The 22,568-nt window shown below is 45.4% G+C and overlaps 1 protein-coding gene across 1 annotated transcript in view; it reads left to right on the top strand.

Moving 5' to 3' along the window:
* Positions 1–15,045, top strand: part of Iqgap1 (IQ motif containing GTPase activating protein 1) — a 95,643-nt gene extending 80,598 nt beyond the window's left edge. The window contains exons 35-38 of the mRNA XM_051206571.1: positions 445–611; positions 4,702–4,824; positions 9,697–9,805; positions 12,485–15,045. Coding sequence (XP_051062528.1) covers positions 445–611; positions 4,702–4,824; positions 9,697–9,805; positions 12,485–12,598 — 513 coding nt within the window. The 3' untranslated portion in view covers positions 12,599–15,045. The remainder of the gene's footprint in view (positions 1–444; positions 612–4,701; positions 4,825–9,696; positions 9,806–12,484) is intronic.
* Positions 15,046–22,568: the final 7,523 nt, after the last annotated feature.

Raw genomic sequence — 22,568 nt, 5'->3', positions numbered from 1 at the left:
TGCCTTTAAAGAATCCGCCAGTCCCTTTTCATAATTGCTATGAAATATATAAAGGTGGTAGTTGTATGGTCCACTTGATTTGTGTGAATCACCCCAAGCCAGGGCTCAGATTTCTAATTTCACTGGGATAATGCTATTAGCACTGAAGAAACTGGTTCTTTTCCTTCCCTCTTGGGATAGCATGTTTATGAGGTCTGGACCAGCTCTGTAAGTAAAGTATGAAAACAAAATCTGAGCACACAGCTCCCTGTTAGTAGAGGATTGAGGCAGATGAGATCTGAATTTCCTTTAGGTTGCCAACACAGGTCTCTGCCTGTTGAGAACAGTTGGCATGTTTGAGTTCAGCCCAGCTGGATTGTAGATAGAGTTCACGAATGGTGATGGTTCAAGAGACATAGGCTGCCTGACCTCATTGTCCTCCTTTTTGTGGTTGTGCTTCCTCAGGATATCCGGAATCAACGGAGATACCGGCAGAGGAGGAAAGCCGAGCTGGTAAAACTGCAGCAGACGTACGCAGCTCTGAACTCTAAGGCCACCTTCTATGGAGAGCAGGTGGATTACTACAAGAGCTATATCAAAACCTGCTTGGATAACTTGGCCAGCAAGGGCAAGTGAGTCTTCATTTTTAATTATTCCTGGGCAAGAATTACAGGGATAGGAAGAATTAGAAAGGGGTGTTTTAATTTTTCATTAAATTTACTGGGCTCGAACTCAGATATCCGCCTGCCTCTGTCTCCCAAGTGCTGGAATTAAAGGTGCCTGACAGAGAATAATTTATCTACAGCACCTAGGATTCACTTACTGCCTTAGTTCCTTATTTTGCTTCCTATGTCTGTGTAATTGCCTGGTTTCATTTAGTAGTGTGTTGTGGGCTGTTGGGAAGGGGCTTGAGGATGCTTCTTTCCAAACATTTTATTGTTGGTTTTTATTCTTTACTCTTTTGGCTCTTTGCTCTTTGGGGGCCCAACACCCAGCTCCCAAATAAATCCACAGAGTCTTATTCTTTCTTATGAATGCCCAGCCTTAACTTGGCTTGTTTCTAGCCAGCTTTTCTTAACTTAAATTATCCCATGTACCTTTTGCCTCTGGACTTTTATCTTTCTCTATTTCTTTTATGTTTTTTGAGACAGGGTTTCTCTGTGTAATTCTGGCTGTCCTGTAACTAGCTCTGTAGACCAGGCTGGCTTCAAACTAGATCCACCTGCCTCTGCCTCCTGATTGCTGGGTTTAAAGGTGTGTGCCAACACTACTAGCTTACCTTTCTGTTTCTGTATATCTTACTTTCACTCTTACTCCATGGCTGGCTGGGTTGCTTACCCCTAGTGCCCTCCTCTCCTCCTCTTCTTGCTCCTTGATCTTCTTGCTTCCTGATCCCTCTTTTTCTCCTTCTATTTATACTCTCTGCTTGCCAGCCCCCTCCTATCCTTTCTCCTGCTTTGCTATTGGCTGTTCAGCTCTTTATGAGACCAATCAGGTGTTTTGTAACAGGCACAGTAACACAGCTTCACAGAGTTAAATAAATGCAACATAAAAGAATGCAACACATCTTTGCATCATTAAACAAATGTTACACAGCATAAACAAATGTAACACATCTTAAAATAATATTTTTATTTAATTAATTTTTTTATTTTACATGTCAATCCCAGTTCCCTCTCCCTCCCTCTTACCCTCTCTTCCCCCTCACATGCACCCTGACCACCCTCCCTTCCCATCCCCTCACCCCCATTCCACATATAGGGCTATGCTATTCAAGGTGGGGTCATGTAGATCTGTCAAGTCATTTGGAGTAGGGACTAGGACTTCTCTCCTGTCTCTAGGTTAAGGCAGTATCCCCCCATGGGGGATGTGTCCACAAGGTCCTTTCGTGCAACAGGAATACATCCTGGTTCCACTGTCCCTTAGACTTCTCAGTCCTTCTGAGACCCATATTCAGGGGGTCTGAGTCAGTCCCATGCTGGATTCCCAGCTATCAGTCTGGGGACCCATCAACAGCACTTCTTGTTCTAAAATATTAGTTTGGTCTGGAATTGGTGACTCATGCAAGGGAACCATCGAACTTGACTTCCAAATCTCCCACCAAGCATGATGGCACACACCTGTAGTCCCAGTACATAGAGGCCTGTCCCCCAAACCGATCAACTTCCTAAGGATTTTACAGAGTTTTGGGCTTTCTGATGCCTGTGGGCAGGATCACAGGCTCCAGGGAAAGCTGGCTACAACTTTCCTGTGATGGCCACAAGCCTGAGCCTTCTGCTTTTACAGGAAAGAAATTGCAACCTTTTATTTTTTAGAAATTTCAAACCTCAGGAAGGTTGAAAGAACAGGGCACCCAGAGCCCTTCCTACAGATGCCCTAGAGTTTACATGCGTTCCCTCTATATTATACTCATCACTGGAGCCAGGCAGGGCTGGCACTGGAGAGACAGTCCCCTATCCCACCTGGGAGAGCTGACTCCTGTACCCTTTGACATACCCCTGTCAATCTTTGTGTGCTCCCTGGCTTTCTGACAGACACTGTCAGGCGTGCTTTGTCGTTTCTCTTCCCAGGCCTAGAACGATGCTTTCCCCAAGCCTCCCTGGTTTCATTTAGAAGCCGGTTTAGTGGCTAGCCGTCTAGCCATCCTGGTTACCAGGTTCAACATTCCTAGGTCCTTCTAGGCAGAACACAGCTAGGTAGGTGTTCAGTTTGAATGCCTGCACACTGTTCCAAAAGATGCTTCTAATCAGTTATCCACTGATGAACATTTGCATCTAGTTGTTCACCACTCTACAGTTCTGTGGGGCTAAAGATGGCTGGGTGGTTAAGAGCACTTGCTGCTCTTCTGAGGACACTCTGAGGAATTTGGCTCCCAGCATCCACATCAGGCAGCTCATGGCTGTCTGTAACTCCAGATCTGACAGACTTCAAGCCTCCACAAGCATGCATACAGTTGCCACAGAAACATAAAAAAATAAAAGTTAATACTTTAAAAAACGAAGTTAATGAAGCCAGACAGATGGTACAGTGGTTAAAATCTCCTCTTCCAGAAGAGCTGGGTTCAATTCCCAGCACCCACATGGTGGCTCACAACTGTCTGTAACTCATGTCCCAGGGAATCCAGTGCCCTCTTCCAGCCCACCTGACACAACACATGCGTGTGGCACACATACACTTACACACATAAAATAACAAATAGCAGAGCACCCACACATATAACAACAAATCTATTTTAAAAAAATGCCTGCATCAGCCTCTTAGACATGTGCTGTTTTGCAAATGTAGGCATTTTCCGAAAGTTAACTCCTAGCCGTGAAGTGGACGGATGGGTGACTTTCCTAGGGTCGTCCTGTCACACTCCTGCCTGACACTCCCTTGCAGGCCCAGGTCCCTGGATGGGACTTACCGTTTTTCTTCCCGTGGTTACTCTTCACAGTGTTTCTGTCTTTAATTTCCCTGTGGACTGTTAACTTCTGTTTCTTTCACCTTCACTCCATTCCTCTATCACTGCTGTGCCTCTTCTGCTTTTAAAATATCTAGTTGTGGCCAGGTAGTGGTGGCGCACGCCTTTAATCCCAGCACTCCAGAGGCAGAGGCAATGGATCTTTGTGAGTTCAAGACCAGCCTGGTCTATAAGAGCTAGTTCCAGGACAACCAGGGCTACACAGAGAAACCCTGTCTCAAAAAAACCAAACAAATAAATAAATAAAAGTTGTAGTTGTGGAACTCCTTTTCTACAAGACTGGGGGTTTACAGAGATTTTTATTATTATTTCATGGTAATGTTTTATTTGCATTTTATATATGAAGAATGCATACATCTTTTTAAAAATTGTTTCTCTTATTTTTTTTAGTTATACTGACTTTTTAAAATTATTATCATTATTTATTTTGGTTTTCAAAACAGGGTTTCTTTGCATAGCTCTAGCTGTCCTGGAACTTGATCTGTAGACCAGGCTGGCCTCAAACTCCCAGAGATCTGCCTGCCTCTACCTCCTGAGTGCAGGGATTAAAGGCATGTGCCGCCACTGCACGGCCTTAAAAATTATTTTACTTTCATTTTATTTATTTAATTTTTGCAGAGAGTCTCAGGTAGTTCACTAGGTTGGTGAACTCACCAGTAGCCAAGGCTGGCCTTGAGCATCTAACTCTCTTGACTCCACCTCACCAGTATTAGTTTGTGTGTTTGTGTGTTATACACATGTTTGAATACAGCACCTGTGTGAGGCTGGGTCTCTCTGTTATTGTTCTGCATGCTCCACACTAGCTGGCCAACGGTCCCTGAGGCCTGAGCTTGTCCCCATCTCCCATCCCACTGTGGGAGTGTCAAGATTCCAAATGCACAACACTGTATCCAGCTTTTTACGTGGGTTCTGGGGACCAAACTTGAGTCTTTAGGCTTGTGCAACGTGAGCTTTTACTCTCTGCCTTCTCCTTGGCCCCTCACATGGATTTGTTGGTTCGAAAACTACGTGGATGCACTGGCATGCTCTAAGGTTCATGGCCTTGTTCTCCAATATAACTTCAAATCAAGGTGGAAGCGAATTAGTAATGTTGCCCAGTTTCGCAGAGGTCGCTTGGGCAAGTCCTCACATTTGTCTGCCATTTTAGAATTGACATATTTTTATGCTTGTGTAAGTTTCTGGCCTTACTTTGTGATGTCTAAGACTTGTAGTAAATTACTTAAAGAGCATCATAATGCAGTTTCTATTTCCTTTCACAGAGTCTCCAAAAAGCCTCGGGAAATGAAGGGCAAGAAAAGCAAAAAGATTTCTCTGAAGTACACAGCAGCAAGACTACATGAAAAGGGAGTTCTTTTGGAAATTGAGGACCTCCAAGCAAATCAGTGAGTGTTTCCTTTTTATGTGCACGTGTGTGTGCTGGTACGTGTGTGTGTGTGTGTGTGTGTGTGTGTGTGTGTGTGTGTGAGTGTGAGTGTGAGAACATGGTGTGTGTACTGGTGTGTGTGTGTGTACTGGTGTGTGTATGTGAACATGGTGTGTGTGGTATGTGTGTGTGTGCATAAGTGTGTGTGAGGTGTGTGTGTGTGTGTGTGTGTGTGTGTGTGTACATGGAGGCCAGTGGCCGATGTCAGGTCACTCTTCCTTTTCGCCCTCCACCTTATTTTCTGAGGCACAGTCTTTCACTGAATCTGGAGCTCATCAATTCTGCTGGGCTGCTGGCTAGCAAGCCCCTGGGCTCTGCCCGTGTCTCCCACCCACATCCCATACTGTTGTTACAGGGATGGATTGCTGTACCCAGAGTTTTACATGGATGCTGAGGATCTGACTAAGGGCCTTACACTTGGGCAATAGCACTTTTTCTGCAGAGCCATTTCTTCCTGTATTTTCATTTTAACTCTATTTTAGTACCTTTTTCTTTTTAATTTTGAATTCATTCCAATGTTATCTTATTGTTCTTACTTCTCTTTCTACGTGGCTCTTTTCTATATTTTATGCATTTTCTTATAAGTATATATTTTTAATGTGCAGAGCTAGGTTTTTTACAAACAGTTCTTTAACCTGGCAATAAAAGAGGATGCATGTTTATTTTATTTTATATGTGTGCACACGCACACACCGTGGTATATATATGGAGGTAAGATAACAATTTGCAGGAGTTGGTTCTCTCCTTCTACCACGTGGGTTCCAGGGATGGAACCTCATAATTGGGCTTGAGGACAGGTGCCTTTATTTCCCAAAGGTTTGCCACCTGAGAATAAATTTCTTTTTCTCTTTTGTCCCAGGCATATTGACAGCAATGTGTGTGTGTTTGCCTCATCCTAATCTCACCTCTTAGAAACAGGAAGCAGTTCCTTCATTTTCTGTGTCTGACTAATTCATACTGTCTTAGTTACTGTTCTACTGCTGTGACAAAACAATGACCACAGCAAGTTACAAAGGGAAGCATTCGTTTCAGAGGGTTAGTGTATGATCATCGTGGCAGGGAAATTGGCAGCAGGTAGGCAGGCATAGCATAGAGCAGTAGCCAAGAGCTCACATCTGATCCACAAATAATAAGTAGACAGAGAGCGAACAAGACTGAGCCTGGTATAGGCTCTTGACATCTCAAAGCCAGTGGCACACCTCTTCCAACAAGGCCACGCCTAGTCCATCAAAGCTACGCCTCCTAATCCTTCCCAAACAGTTCCACTAACTGGGGCCCAAGCACTCAAACATGTGAGCCTATGTGAAACCACCGTGCATGCCCACAAAAAGCATTTGCTTTGATCCACATAGGGATCGCTGCATCCTTCCCGGGAAGCCCAGCATGCTTTGACCCTGGGTCAGAACAGTTCATGCCTCTGACCCAGTGTCCTCTGGCAGCCCCAGCCTGCATTGTCAGAAAGCACACATTGAGCTTGGACTGCTGGCCATTCCTTCCTTTGTTCCAGAAGGATCTTCTTAGCTCTGAAATATGTATTTGTGACTGACCTTTCAAAGTAGGGCAATGCATGAGAGAGGCCCCAGGACTCCACAAGCTAGAAGGGAACTCTTGAGGTAGTGAACTTCTTTCTGTGCTTTTATTCAAAAACAGGCAATCCACCTCACTTTCTGAACATAAATTGGGATGTCATTTGCTGTCACGTATCCAGCTTTTATTGATAACATTGTATTATGAGACATCCTCATACTTTTTGAAAGTGTCTTTGAGCAGGGCCAAATAAGAGGCCAGCCTGATCTACAGAGTGAGTTCCAGGACAGCCAGGGCTACACAGAGAAACCCTATGATGGGGAAAAAAAAAAAGTATCTTTATAATGGCTATATATTCCCTATCTTGAACACTTAATTATACTTTTTTATTATATTATTGTAAGTGTGGTAAGACATGTCTATCAGCCAGTGCTTGTATTAAGCCACATGAGGGGCCACCTCTTTTGAGATGGTTCCTGGCTATACCGATCAGGCTGATACTGAACTAACAAGTCATTGATCTTCCCACCTCATCCTTCTGCACAGTTAGGACTACTGGCTCATGGCATCATGCTCAGTTTTTGTTTGGTGGTGGTGGTGATGACAGGGCCTCACTGTAGCCCAAGCTAGCCTCAACCCCCCTACCCCCAGCCAGTCCTGATTACAGGCATGTACTGCCACTGTGTTGTGGAGTAACTTTTTGTACACTGTGAAGAAGTGCTAACCCTGATTAGTTTAATAAAAAGCTGAGTGGCCAATAGCTAGGCAGGATTCCAAGGCACAAAGGACACTGAGAAAAAAAAGGCAGGAACCCGAGGAGACGTGGAGGAAGCAGGAAAGCAGGATGGACAGCATGTAGGTGAGGTAAACGAGCCTCAGGGCAGCACATAGACTAATATAGATGGGTTAATTTAAGTTACAAGATCTAGTTAAAAACAAGCCTAAGCTATCGGCCAAGCTTTCATAATTAATAAAAGATCTCTATGTAACATCTGGGAGCTGGCTGGCAGGACCAAAAAAAAAAAAAAAAAAAAAAAAACTCAATACAACTCTGGGTCATGATTGCGTTTTAAAATAATGGATGCCTAAAATTGATTTCTGATAGAGTGTTTTTAAAAACTGTTACAAAGACACATGACATCCAGTTCACAGTGTAACCATTTTCAGTGCTGTAGTTCAGTGTTCACCAGTAGTTCAGCCAAAATTCTAGAAGGTTTTCATCTTGCAGGACTCACTCCCTGTGTTCCCACTAGCCAGCCTCCAGTAGCCACCATGCTCTTGACTGCATGAGTTTACCTCACATAAGTGAGGCCATTTACTCTCTGTCTTTTGTGACTGGCTTGGACATTCACTTAGCATAATGTCCTAGAGATTTAACCACATGACAGGATTTCCTTCCTTTTTAATTTTAAGGCTGAATAATATTCCATTGTCTGTGTGTACCACATTTTGTTTCTCAGTCATGCACTGGTGGACAGGCTCTGTTTCCGCTTCTAAGCTATTGTGAGAGGCATTGCTCTCGAGTCTTGGGGTACGTGCTCAGAAGTGGGGTGACTCACGCGGTGACTGTAGGGGGCTGCAATGCTGTTTCCCACTGTGGTTGCAAGGCATGCGGATACAGCAGTGCCAGTGCATGTGGGAGCAGACCCTCGCTGCTCCCTACGATCAGTGTGCAAGGCAATTAGTAGTTTACAATATCTCTATAAGGGTCAGAGAGAGCTCGACAGTTAAGAGCACTTGCTGCTCTCGCAGAGGACCTGAGTTCCATTCCCAGCACCGAGGCCAGATAATTCACAGTCGCCTATAACTCCAGCTCCAGGGATCAGTGCCTCTCCTGGCCTCCATACGCATACATGATCGCACACTCAGACATAACGTACAAACACACACATTTCTTTCTTTCTTCCATTCTTTCTTTTTTTTTATTAAAATTAAAAGTGTTTCCTCAAGGTCTGTGTTTCTTAGATTTCTGATTGAGGTGTTGTTTTGCTTTGGTTTGGTTTTGGGTTTTTCAAGACAGGATTTCTCTGTGTAGTCCTGGCTGTCCTGGAACTCACTTTATAGATCAGGCTGACCTCAAACAAAGTGTTGGTTTTTTGGCAGGTTTTTTGTTTGTTTGTTTGTTGGTTTGGTTTGGTTGTGTGTGTGTGTGTGTGTGTGTGTGTGTGTGTGTGTGTGTGTGTGTGTGTGAGAGAGAGAGAGATTTGGGTGTGGCTCATCATCTGTTTATTTTTCCTTCTCATAAAGTTTTCAACTAGGGGCCTTTGTCTTTCTGGTTTTGTGGTAGGCATTTGGGTCTGGTGGTCTGGCGCTTTGCATTTTCCCCAGTCTATAACCTTGTTTCTTCCCTTCTTTCTGTCATTATTTTCTGCTGCTATTCATGTGACCCCCTCTGTTCGCATCTCTTCTTTCTCTTAGCACATCTGTTCAGATCACTTGAGCAGCCACCGTTAGGATGGCCCTGCTCCAGTCCAGCCAGTTTCGGAGCACAGGTTCTGAGCTCTCTTACCCTTGGTACCCTCTTGCACACCCTTGGTGGCCCTCTATTGTGTTCGTAGGGGGTCACAGCTCCATGAAGGGGTTCTGGAAATGTGGGGTGATGTACTTTGTTCTCTTAGGGAGAAGCATAATCCTCCTTGTTGGCTCTATGCAGCTTCCTGTCCTGGGGCAGCGTGTACTTGGCGCACTTAGTGTACACACATGCTGTGTCCACTAAAACCTCTGCTTCTTGTTGACGCCACTCTGCTCTACCTAGTCACCTCTCCCTGCCCTCACATCCATGCACTCACTCTCCTCCCTCAGCTTCAATCCACTTCCAGTTGTCAACATCCCCTCTCCAAAACAGGGCTCTCTGTGTAGCCCTCCCTGGCTGTCCTGGAAAACTTTCTGTAGCTCAGGCTGGCCTCGAACTCAGAGATCCGCCTGCCTCTGCCTCCTGTGTGCTGGGACTAAAGGTGTGCAGGTGTGCACCACCACACCTGGCTCCTCCTCCTCCTTTTATCACTAACTTTCTATAGTACCTTCAGGAAAGAGCCCCCTGGCATCACAATTTCAGGCCACTGTGGCCTTCCCCGTGGTCCTCTTTGAACAGGAAGTAAGTGCTTAGGGAGAGGTGACCATCTCTCTCTCCGGGTCTCAAAGCAGAGGGCTTGACAGGATGCCCTGCCCATGGTGCCTCCCCTGCAGAAGAACTTTGATCCTGTGCCTTCTACCAGGCACCTGTGCTGTTCCCCTCCCCCACCTGGGAGTACCATCACCTGACAATGTGAAGCTCACCCGTATGGTGCTGTGTGTGTTTCAACAGGTTTAAAAATGTTATCTTTGAAATCGGTCCAACAGAAGAAGTTGGGGACTTTGAAGTGAAAGCCAAGTTTATGGGAGTTCAGATGGAGACTTTCATGCTGCACTATCAGGTGGGTGCTCACAGGCCTCGCCCTGAAGCTCTGATGCGGTGGGAGGAGAAGATAAGAGAAGGCCCTTTGGGGAAGGCTCCTGGGTTCAAAGGGCTCAGCGCCTGGTTGATGGGAGAAACCAAGGGTCTGGGGAGCTGGGCATGGCCTGTGCCCTCTAAGAGCTCCCCAAGGTGTAAGAGCTTAGAGTCCATTGGTGCCCTTGATGGATGTGCCTAACTGCAAATATCAACAGTGTGAAAGTGTATGCTCCTCAGTACTAGGAATTCATTTTTCCTCGTATGGATTTGATATGGATACTTTTGTTAGGTGTGTTACTTAAATGATGTGGGTAAGTTGGGTCTTTGTAAATCGGAATCACATTTTAAATTCAAAATGAATTGTGTAGTGATTTGTTTTATAACATAATTATCCCTAATTTTTATTTTTAAGGGTCTTCATTTTTTTTTCCCTTGGTGCTCAGGTTTAATCCTTAGAGACTTGTGCCTGCTAAGCATGGAGTTTCCCACTGAGCTCAGTTTCCAACCCCAGATATCTAATTTTGAAAAGTGGTAGGAATCTCATGTAGCCCACGCTAGCCTCAAGTGCACTGTGTAGTTGAGGCTGGCCTTGAACTCCTGACCCAATTGTTTCTCCCAGATACTGGGATTATAGATATGTGCTGCCATGCCTGACCACCTAAAATTATCTGCCCAGTGGGGTGGTGGCGCACAACAGTAGTCCTAGCACTCAACACACAGAGGCAGGGGGATTCAGAGTTTGAGACCAGGCTGGGCTTCATTGTGCATTCCAAGCCAAGCTATATAGTGAAAGTCATCTTTAAAACCCAAGGCCAAAAATATTCAGAAAATTGAGAGGATGCATAAAAGCAGGATCAAGACCCCTCTAGCTTTGTATGTAGGCCTCTTAGTTTTTGTTGATTGTTTTTGCAAAGCTGAGAATCAAACCTAGGGGCCTCGCACATGCCCTGAAGAGAACTGTGCTATCCATGTCTTAGCCCCGCCCTGCTTCACATGGCTGTGGTCTAGCAAGCCAGACGAGACTAATACTCTTCTGTGAGCACGCGGACTTCTGCACAGGATGCTCTCCCCTCCCATAACTGGCCACCCTTCCTGTCCTCCTACCCGCCTTCTGCCTGCATCGAACAGTGAGCACTAGCACGCGCATTGCCTCCCCTGCAGCCTTTCCCCATGGCCACATTGGCAGCTCTTCCCTTTGCCTCAGCAGCCCTGAGAGACGTCGTCTGTTGACGGTGTGAGCTGATTCATTTCCCTGCCACCCCCTAAACTGTGAACTCTTAAAACAGTATGTCTTAGTCATCTCCATTTCCTTCTTGGTAATCCGTAGTCTCTCAGAGCATATTAATTAAATAAACCTGTAAGGGCTTCTTCATACACTGTAACTAAGAACTACTACACACAACCCTGTATCCCATGGGTCTCACCATGTATGTAGAGGCTAAGGACTCTGCTAAGGAAACATATACACTGATGTTCACATTCATTAGACTTGCCTGGATTAGTTAATTAGGTTAGGCAAAGAGGACACATCATGGTCCCTATCCTCGGGACACTGAGGCCCCTTCATGCCCTTTGACCCTGGCTTTCTCATCACTACTCTTGCAAGTTTATCGGTAGAGACCCTGGCAGTGCTCCCGTAAGCCTTCAGGTCAGCAGAGGGCGCTGAGAAAACAGCCTGTGTCACATCTGGGCCACCCCAAAGCCTGCTCTTTTCTGATGGCCAGCCATGCCATCCAACTGTGAGCCTCAGCAGCCCATCCTTAAAGTTGGGGTAATCACACTTCATAGGACTTTTGTGACGACTTGAAAAGATACTTTGTAAAAAGCAATGCCTCTCACAGGCTAGGCATCCAGTGAATGTGTGGTCCTCCTATTTCGCTTGCCTTTACAGTAGAAAATCTTTCCCAGGTGGAACAGAAGTCTGAGTCTGGTAGGGCTGGGGCTGCACATCAGAGAACACATATTCAGTATTCAAAGGCCTGGGTTCCGTCTCTTAAAAAGAAGAGTCCAGTAGCTCATGGAGCTGGAGATGTGGCTGTCAGCTGGTGGAATGCTTGTTTGGCATACACAAAGCCCTGGGTTTGAGCCCAGCACTGTAGAACTGAGTGTGGTGGCACATATTCATTATCCCAGATGTGGAGACAACAGTTTGGGGCCAGCCTGTGCCAAATAAGACTGTGCCTCAAAAAAAAAAAAAAAAAAAAAAAAGCCAAAAAACAAAAAACTTAGTAGGTCTTGACACATTACTAGCCATTCTCATTTTCAGCCATTAGCATGTTTCATGAACTGAAATGTCTTTCCCTTTTCCATGGGTACTGATACTTTAACCCACAGCTGAAATGGAATGGGAAAATGTCATTGTAACTTCTGAAATAAGATTTAAATGTATGTATTTAACCGAATGTACCACTTCCATGTTTAGAATACTTTGCTATAACTAAATGATTCCCTAAGAGCAAGTTAGCCTGAAGATTGGCTAACCAGCCACACTTCCTGTTGCTCCAGCGCCCAGGGCAGTTGTGTGGTGGAAGGCTCTGCACTCTGTCGTCTCACTCGATGCACTTCACCTCTAGCATATGCGGCCTGTCTCAGCCTCCAGGCTCCTGCCTTCACTGGGACCTTCCAGACCTGATGGCTAAAATATTTTGTTTTGTTGTGACAGGACTTGCTGCAGCTACAGTACGAAGGGGTTGCAGTCATGAAGTTATTTGATAGAGCTAAAGTTAATGTCAACCTCCTGATCTTCCTTCTCAACAAAAAGTTCTATGGGAAGTAAATGGGCATTTGCTGCCCGTCCAGAAGAATTCAAAGTGGCAATGCCTGGTAGGATCCTCCATCACTCCTTGGAAGCAAAGACCTGGTCCAGAGGTGCCTCAGTCTCGCACTCCTGAAGCCCCATGTTTAAGTGCTCCCGCCCCTTCCCCCAGGACTTTCCATGCCCTCTTTTAACAGTAAATTGTACTTCAGGCTTCCTCTCTCCGGCTTCCTTCCATGTCTTTCATCACATAGAAAGAGTGGGCCCCACCCAGTCCCTTTCTGTCATGGTCTCCTAAGTGTTAATTGCTACTTTGTAAACATTGGTGGTTGTTTTACTTAGCAGTTAGAATGATGGGATTCCAATTCTTGTTTAGAAGTGAAAGCTGTCAGGTTAACAGCAAAGGTGCGCATCAGATTCATGGCTAAGGATGACCCATCAGTGCGATCAGAGGTGAAGTCAGTGATGTCTTCCATTCTGCTGCCTTTGTGGGCGGAACTAATCCCAAGTGTCTATTCTCTGTTCAAATGAAGCCGCTCCAGGAGAAAAACAACTGCTTTTGAATTCCCCATTAAGTCTGGGCAGCGCTCTTAGTGCAGTGTCCTTCCTGGTGAAGGAAACCCCATGACCATAGCTGGCCATCTAGAGTCACTGAGAGTGGGCTGAGGCACCCCCTCAGAGCAGTGCAGAGTTCCATTCAAGGACCGTGTCTGCGCCATCCCTCCCACAAAGGGATGGCTCACCCGAGCCCAAAATGTAATGTTTTCAAAACTGTTTGTGTCCAAGAGTGCCTTACTAAAGTATAAGTTTATCTCCTAAAATGTGAGTGATAGGAATCTTAAATATTTGTATAATGCTTTAGAGTACCCTGAGAAAGGGTCGTTTCTAATTGGGTTATCTGTATATCTGAATTCTTGAAGCTTCTCTATGGCCTATATTAGGGTTTATCTACAGAGTCAGTGAGAGCTTAGCAACAGCAGCCAACCCATGTCATGTTTGAAGTTTAAATCCATTTCCCACTCTCCTCTCTGCCTTCATATTCATGCTTGTATTCTGAGAAGCCTGGACCGTTGGGCTCCAACTAACAAAGACCGTTCAGTTTCAGGCATTGAATTTGGAAACCTTTGTTCTCAGATTAAAAGTCATAAACTTTTTTTAAAAAAATCTGTTTATCCAAAAAGATAGGTAAATCATGCTACTGAGCCTTCAATTTCTTTGATGTTTTTGTTTGGTATTCTTGCATAAAACGTAAAATTAAACTAATATTACAGAGTTTACTGATGTATATTGAAGGCCAATAAGCTATTTTAATTAGGGACAGATAGCCAGGCGATGGTGGCACATGCCTTAACCCCAGCACTCAGGAGGCAGAGGCAGGCAGATGTCTGCTTGAGGCCAGCCTGGTCTACAAAGTGAGTTCCAGGGCAACCAGGATTGTTATACAGAGAAACTCTGTATCAAGCCCCTCCCCCTGCAAAGTAGTTAATTATTGACAGATATATAGCTTGTCCCTTACATTACAAATGTAATATGTCCTCATGGGCAGGCCATGGTGGAAGCCTCAGAGAGTGGGTTCAGGTAGAAGTGGGTGCTGAGGAAGGGTCTGCCACCAGGGACCCTGTTTCTCATGATGTTTTAGAATAGTTTTCTCAGAAAATATTTTCTTTAGGTTAAAGGAAGACACTAAGGCTGGCATGTTAGGATATACCTGTAATCCAAGTTCTGAGAGACTGAGGCAGGAAGATCACTAAGTCAAGGCCAGCCTGGGCTACATAGTCATACCCTATTGGGGGAGGGGGTGGAATACTGTTAGAACCAGCATCACCTCAGACCGGACCAACAGATGTGCCCAATGTCCTTCTTTTTTTCTTTTTCTTTTCTTTCTCTCTCTTTCTCTTCCCTTGAGACAAGAGACAGGGCTCTATTTAGCTTTGACTGTACTGGAACTCTGTGTAGACCAGGCTGTCCTAGAACTCACGGATATCTGCCTGCCTCTGCCTCCCAAGTGCTGGGATTAAAGGCACAAAGCCACTATGCCTGTTTTCAAAGAAAGAATGCCCATCACAAACGTGGTGCCGTCAGCCATCTCCACGATAGTAAGTGTACGGTTCATGGTGCCTTAAGATGTCTCAGTTAACTGTAAGGATGCTCCTTCCTGAATACCAGTTAGAACTGCACCAAATGCCCCTCGGAACCTTTTCGTGGCTGCTCTGGAGCCCTGCCGTAAGCAGCACTGGGGTCACCTGTGGAGCCTCAGCTTGGCACACTGACGTCGTGCCACACTCGTGTTATTTATTGCTGCTGCCGTCCCTGTCTTGGCTCTCCCCTCCTCCTCTGACCTTCTCTCTGACCAGCCATCATGACATTTACTATGAATTTACTTCCTCCCAAGAATTTGGACTGGCCCTCAGATTGTTGCTACACACAATTGCCTTTGTATCTCTGTGTGAAATAAAAGGTCATTTGTTCCTGTTTGTGTTTATTTTTCTCAGTTTCATTGTTAGAAGTTCCTGTTAAACAGTGCTAACTAGAGTAAGATTAAATCACCAAACCCCTTTGCAGTCTTTTCTAAAAAGAGCAAATCAAGTCTGCCTTTGAACCACAGAATACCATTTTTAAATTTTATGTGTGTGTGAGTGTGTGTGCGTGCGTGTGTGTGTGTGTGTGTGTGTGTGTGTGTGTGTGTGTGTGTGTATGTGAGAGAGAGAGAGAGAGAGAGAGAGAGAGCACAACTTGGGAGTGTGTTCCCCCCTCCCACTATGTGGGTCGCAGGGATCAAAGCCAGCTCGTCAGGTTTGGTAGGAGGTGCCTTACCTGATAAACCATCTCACCAGCTTTCGGATTATGAGCATTTTTTTTTTTTTTTTTTCCCAATATGAGTGCATGTACACCTGCAGGCCAGAAGAGGGCATCAGATCCTGTTACAGATGGTTGTGAGCCACCATGTGGTTACTGGGAATTGAATTCAAGACCTCTAGAAGAGCAGCCAGTGCTCTAAACTGCCATGTCATCTCTCCAGCCCCCATTATGGACTCTTTTGATGTTTAGCCTTTTAAAGTGTGTTATGCTTCAAGTAGCCTCAATATAAGAACGTAGTGAGGGACAGCCTATTGCCACATAACTGTGGCAGGCTAAAGCCTGAAGGTTTTTAATTGCCCCTTGTGTTAATTTACCAACAGCACAACAGTTGTTAAGCATGGAGAGCGGGGGCTCCTGTCATATGCAAATCACCAGAAATGACTGGGGTAAACTGGATATAGAAACAGTAAAGCATCAGCTGCAAAGAATAAGATAAGATGGGAGCAGGGAGCGACACTAGAGAAATGACTCTGTAAGAAGCACTGTGGCTGAGTGTGAGGACCAGAGTTCAAATCCCAGAACTCACATCAAAGTAGGCATAGTAGCACACGTTTCTAATCCAGTGTTCCTGCAGTGAGATGGGAAACGGCGACAGGACATTCTCCAAAAGCTGGAGGCCTGTGGAGCTTGGCATACGAAGAAAAGACCCCCGTCTCAGGTGGAAGGCAAGGCTGACTCCTACTGTCCTCTGGCCTCCACATCATTGCTCACACAACCTTACATAAGAATACATGTCTCACTGGGTGGTGGTGGTGCATGCCTTTAGTCCCAGCACTCTGTTCTGCAGAGGCAGGCGGATCTCTGAGTTTGAGACCAGCCTGCTCTACAAGAGTGAGTTCCAGGACAGCCTCCAAAGCCACAGAGAAACCCTGTTTCCAAAAAACAAAAAAAGAATGCATGTCTCTAGTATCTTACTGTGTTTGTAAGCTAGCCAGATGTGCAAAGCCAGTGGTAATATGACTGAAGCAATAATCCCAAGTGAGTTTAAGCAACAGATCGGAATGGTTTGTGTGAGGGGCTGCAGTGGCCCCCTAAGGAAGAACATCATGGTCAGAACATGGTTTCCCTAACATGGGACCTTCAGGAGGAACAACACAGGATGAGCCACAGATTTCTTCTGAAACACGGTGCCATCAAGCAGGCTGGCTATTGGGGCATGAACTCTGTTAGCCTGTGCTCTATATTGTCCTGCAAAGAAGCCTGAGGATCCTTAAATATAGAGAACTGGGCAGCAATGTTCTTTTTTATTCCTTGCAGTGACCCGACCAAAAGCAACTGCATAGAGGAAGGTTTATTTTGGCTCATAGTTCAGGGGAGTGCAGTGCACCATGGTGGTGAAGGTATAGCAGCTGCCTGCAGCAGGGCTGGTGGTGCCAACCAGGAAGCAGAAGGGATTGTCTGTTCAACTGGCTTTCTCCCTTTTTATTCTGCCCAGGACCACAGCCTGAGGAAAGGTCCCACCAGATCCCAGGGGAGGTCCTCTCAGTTATATCTCTCTGGAGTCTCAAGATAAACTTAGAGGGGTTGGAGAGCTGGCTCCACACCTAAGAGCATGTGCCACTCTTGCAAAAGACCTGTGTTCCCAGCACTCACGTGGCAGCTCACAACCAGCTGTTGCTCCAGTTCCAGGGGATCCAAAGCCCTCTTCTGGCCCCACAGGCACCAGGCACTCATAAGTTTGCAGACATAGATGCAGGCAAAGCGCTCATACGCACAAAATACAGGAACAAAGACACTCGGAGCTGTGTCTCCTGGGTGATTCCAAATCCAGTCAAATTGATAGGATTAATCACAGGCAAAATCTAATCAGTAAAGTCACCATGAAACTGACTCAGACAAAATGGAGGTCATCCCTCAGCTGATAGCCAACCCAGAAACTCTGGAGTGCCCCACTCACTTAACCCTAAAAAGATTTGGGGGAGTTTATATCTACCTTCACACATTTTCTCCTCCAGCTTGATGGGTGGTTTGCTTTCATTGGTTGGTTTTGGATGGCCTCAAGTAAAACATTAGCATCTAATTCCTATTGCCAAGGACAGTTTGGACTTCAATCATCTGCACCCACCTCCAGAAACCAATGGGATTACAGATGTGGACCACCACTAGCAGCTCATTTCCAAGTTCTTAGATTTAAGTTACAAAGTGTGGGCCTGGGGTGTAGCTCAGTGAGAGGGCTCTTGTCCAGCATGCATATGACCTGGCTCATTGCCCAGCACAACTTTATAATGGCTGGTATGTTGTGGACTTTGAGACGGCAATTGTTTCATACAGGTATGAAGTGGATACCACTGTCACCCAGGGTTTTGGGTTGGTTGGTTGGTTGGTTTTTGTTATTGTTTTGATATGAGGTTTCTCTGTGGAGTGCATGCTGGCCTGAAAGTCATCAAGATATGCCTGCCTCTGCCTTACCAAGAATGGTCTGGTGTGTTCCGCCACAGCTGCTGATAGCGTCCTTTTGGAAAGGTGCCTATATACGAAGCTCTGGGGAGGTTTTGAATCCCTTTTGTTCCTCCCTTGAAACTGGTGAGTTTTGTTTTCTTGTTTGCAGTACTGGGGCTAGAACTCAGGGCCCTGTGTGCACGAGGCTAGCTTCTGACCAACAGGCTTTCACTAAGTTGCCCGTGGTAGCCTTGAACTTGTTCTATAGCTTAGGCAGGCTCTGGACTTAGGAACCACTTCCTCAGCCCCACAAGTAGCTGGGGCTATATGACTGCTCATAATGCTTGACTAAAAGTAAGTCTTGTCTTTAATTGTCCTATCAGTTACTTGTAACAACAAAACAGGGCTGGCAAGATGGCTGAGCTGGTAAAGGCACCTGCTTCCCAGCCTAATGGCCTGAGTTTGAGCCTCAGGACTTACATAGTAGAAGAAGAAAACCAACTTCCAAAAGTTGTCCTTCAATCTCCCCATGTAAATACACACAAGCATATAAATAAATGGGTTTTGTGTGTGTGACCATAAAGTTATTAAACCAGCCAGAAAACTCATTGTATGTCATCACAGAAACATAACATTTTTAAGGGTTTTACATAATTATTGCTGAACCAGCCAACTCTTGTAAAGCAGATAAAAAGCAAACCAGAGCCAGGCAGTGGTGGTGAGTGCCTTTAATCCCAGCACTCTGGAGGCAGAGGCCAGCCTGGTCTACAAAGCTGCACAGAGAAACCCTATCTCAACAACAAACAGAGTGAGGGGGGAGGGAGGGAGGGAGAGAAAAAGAGAGAGGGAGGGAGGGAGAGGGAGAGAGAGAGGGAGAGACCAGAATTCTAGTAAAAGTTGAAAATCTCTACCTTCAGAAACCTTCAGCCCTTGAGGTAGGCTGATCACTGCCCTTGACTCAGAATAGCTGAGCAGAGTGTGGGTCCTTAGGGACCCTGCCAGACTCCCCTCCAGTGTCTTCTTACAGTTGTATCTGACTTTGTCACCAACGTTCATCCAAATCCACTGGGAAGTGGCACAATCTTGCTTTTGCTTCTTGGACAGGGAGTGCTTGGTCTGAAAGGCTTGGCAGATGTGGTACATGAAACATATTGGCAACTATGGCAGGAAGATCCAAAGGGGCCTCTCTGAAAGCTGTCTGAGATCAGGGAAGGTTCTCTAAGAATCCTTCATTCTATTTAAAAACAAAAACAAAAAAACGCCAATTACTTACAACAGAAGTAATAACACAATTAGGTTCCTCCACTTTTTAAAGATTGTTTTTTGGAAATATTTTTATTTATATACATGAGTGTGCAAGTAGCCATGGGGACAAGAAGATGGTGTGGTATCCCCTGAAGCTGAGTTATGGGCCTGACACGGGTGCTGGAACCCAAACTTGGGTCTTCCGCAAACACAGCAAGTGTCTTTAGCTAAACCATCTCTCCAGGCCCCTAGGCTCCACAGTTCCATTGGGAAGGAACATAAAGGCTGCCTACTCAGCATGCTCAAGGCCCTGGGTTCTATCCCTCCACCACCCTCCCAAAAACAAACGAAACATTTGATATGAAAGAACATTACCGAATATGGAAAAGGATTTTTTTTGTTCTGTTTTTCTTTTTAGAGACAAGTTTCTCTATGTAGCCCTGGCTATCCTAGAACTAGCTCTTGTAGACCAGGCTAGTCTCGAACTCACAGAGATCCGCCTGCCTCTACCTCCCAAGTGCTGGGATCAAAGGCGTGCGCCACCACCACCCGGCAATTATGTTTCTCTTATTGATTGATGAATAAAGCTGTTTTGGCCAATGGACAGGCAGAATTTAGCTAGGTGGGAATTCTGAACAAAGAGACAGGAAAAGAGAGACAAAGGACAGACACCATGTAGCAGCCAGGGAGTCAAGAGACCCGGGCATCACCGGTAAGTGAAGGCCACCTTGAAATACACAGATTAATAGAAATAGGTTAATAAAGAGAAGCCTAAGCCATTCACTAAACAACTGTAACTGATTTTAAGTCTCAGAGTGGTTATTTTTTAAGCAGCTGTGTGTGGAGAGGAAACTGGTCCAGTGCGATCAAGACAGACAGAGAAAATCTCCTTCTATACTTCCCAGATTTCTCCTTCTCTTTATTCTCTCTGCCTGCCAGCTTGGCCTATCCTTTCTCCTGCCTCTCTATTGGCCAGTCAGCTCTGTTTTAGACCATTAAATGTTTTAGACAGGCAAAGTAACACAGCTTCACACAGTTAAACAAATGCAACAAAAAGAATGCAACACATCTTTGCATCATTAAAACGATGTTTCACAGCATAAACAAATGTAACACACCTTAAAACAATATTCTATAATACCATCTATAGACCCTAACTCAGAGATCTGTTTGCTTCTGCCTCTTGAGTGCTGGGACTAAAGGTTTGTACCACTGTCCAGCTGGGAAAAGATTTATAATTCAGTCATTACATTAAGTAGGACTTAGTGGGTAGATTAGGGGCTTTGCCAAGATTCTCAAGGTAATATTAATTATAACTCTTGACTTAAAGATAGCATGTACAATTCTAAGTACTAGAGATGGTTTGGAAAAATAGAAATTACACTCTTGCACTGGGTAGTTTTATGTCAACTTGGCACATGTAGCATCATAAAAGAGGAGGGAGCTTCAATTGAGAAAATGCCTCCATAAATTGGGCTGTAGGTATTTTCTTAATTAGTGATTGATGGAGGAGGACCCAGCCCATTGTGGGTGGGGCCACCCCTGGGCTGGTGGTCCTGGGTTCTATAAGAAAGCAGGCTGAGCAAGCCATGGAGAGCAAACCAGTAAGCAGTTCCCCTCCATGGCCTCTGCATCAGCTCCTGCCTCCAGATCCTGCTTGAATTCCTGTCCTGACTTGACTCCTCCAATGAGCTGTGACTGGAAACTGTAAGTCAAATCAATCCTTTTCTCCCCAGCTTGTTATGGTGTTTCGTCACAGCAATAGCAACTCTGGCCATGACAGCTCTGCACTACAATTTTGAGACTTTTTATGACAGAAAACTACAAACATACAAGAAGAAATAGCATAGTGAACTCCCACATGCCCACCATCTGGCCTCAAAAACTGCTAGTACCCAGGCATGTCAAACAGTTTCACTTATGCCCCTCCCCACCCCGTATCCCCGTGGTTATTTTGGCAGTCCCGGATAAATAAATATTTAGGAGGTGTCTCTCATAAATTCTCAGTGGGAGCAATCTTACTTTCCAACAGTTGTTTTGTGAAATCTGGAGACTAACAAGTAGAGTGCTCCTGCCTGGTATCTAGTGGGTAGAGCCCAAGGATGCTGCTAGCCAGCTCAGACAACTCCCCGAAGCAAATGGTCCAGCTGCTTTTACTGAGAAGGGAAGATGAGAGCAAGCAAGAATCCCAACAGCATTATCAGACCTAAAAATAACTGAAATACCAGACACGGGCTGAGGAGGACTCAGTGGGCAAGGCACCTGCTAAGCAAGCATGAGGTCCGAGTCCAGATCCCTGGAACCAGGTGTCACAGTATGTGCCTGTAACTCCAGACAATTCAGCTGAATCAATCAATGACTTAAAGTTCAGTGAGAGACCTTGTCTCAAAATATAAAAAGTGGAGAACAAATGAGGACAACACCACACACACACACACACAACACCACACCACACACACACACAACACCACATACACACCACACCACACACACACAACACAACACACACACATACACACATACATATACAACACCACACACACACACACCACACCACACACACACATACACACATACATATACAACACCACACCACACACACACACCACACCACATACACACCACACCACACACACACACACAACACCACACCACACACACACACACAACACCACACCACACACACACATACACACACATACACACATACATATACAACACCACACCACACACACACACACCACACCACATACACACCACACCACACACACACACAACACCACACACACATACACACACATACACACATACATATACAACACCACACCACACACATACACACAACACCACATACACACCACACCACACACACACACACCACACCACACACACACACATACACATACATACACACATACATATACACCACACCACACACATACACACAACACCACATACACACCACACCACACGCACACAACACCACAACACACACACACATACCACACCACATACACACCACACCACACCACACACACACATACACACATACACACATACATATACAACACTACACCACACACACACACACAACACCACACCACACACACATACACACACACATACACAACACAACACCACACCACACACACATACCACACCACACACACACACCACACCACATACACACCACAACACACACACACAACACCACAACACACACACACACACATACATATACAACACCACACCACACACACACACCACACCACACACACACACCACACCACATACACACCACAACACACACACACAACACCACAACACACACACACATACACACACATACACACATACATATACAACACCACACCACACACATACACACAACACCACACCACACACACATACATATACAACACCACACACACACACACACACAACACCACACACACACACACATACACAACACAACACCATACCACACACACATACACAATACCACACC

The sequence above is a fragment of the Phodopus roborovskii genome, unplaced genomic scaffold, assembly GCF_943737965.1.
Source record: "Phodopus roborovskii unplaced genomic scaffold, PHOROB, whole genome shotgun sequence".
Classification (NCBI taxonomy): Eukaryota; Metazoa; Chordata; class Mammalia; order Rodentia; family Cricetidae; genus Phodopus; species Phodopus roborovskii.
Note: the sequence above shows the minus strand (reverse complement) of the source record. Positions and strands in the feature narration are given on the sequence as shown.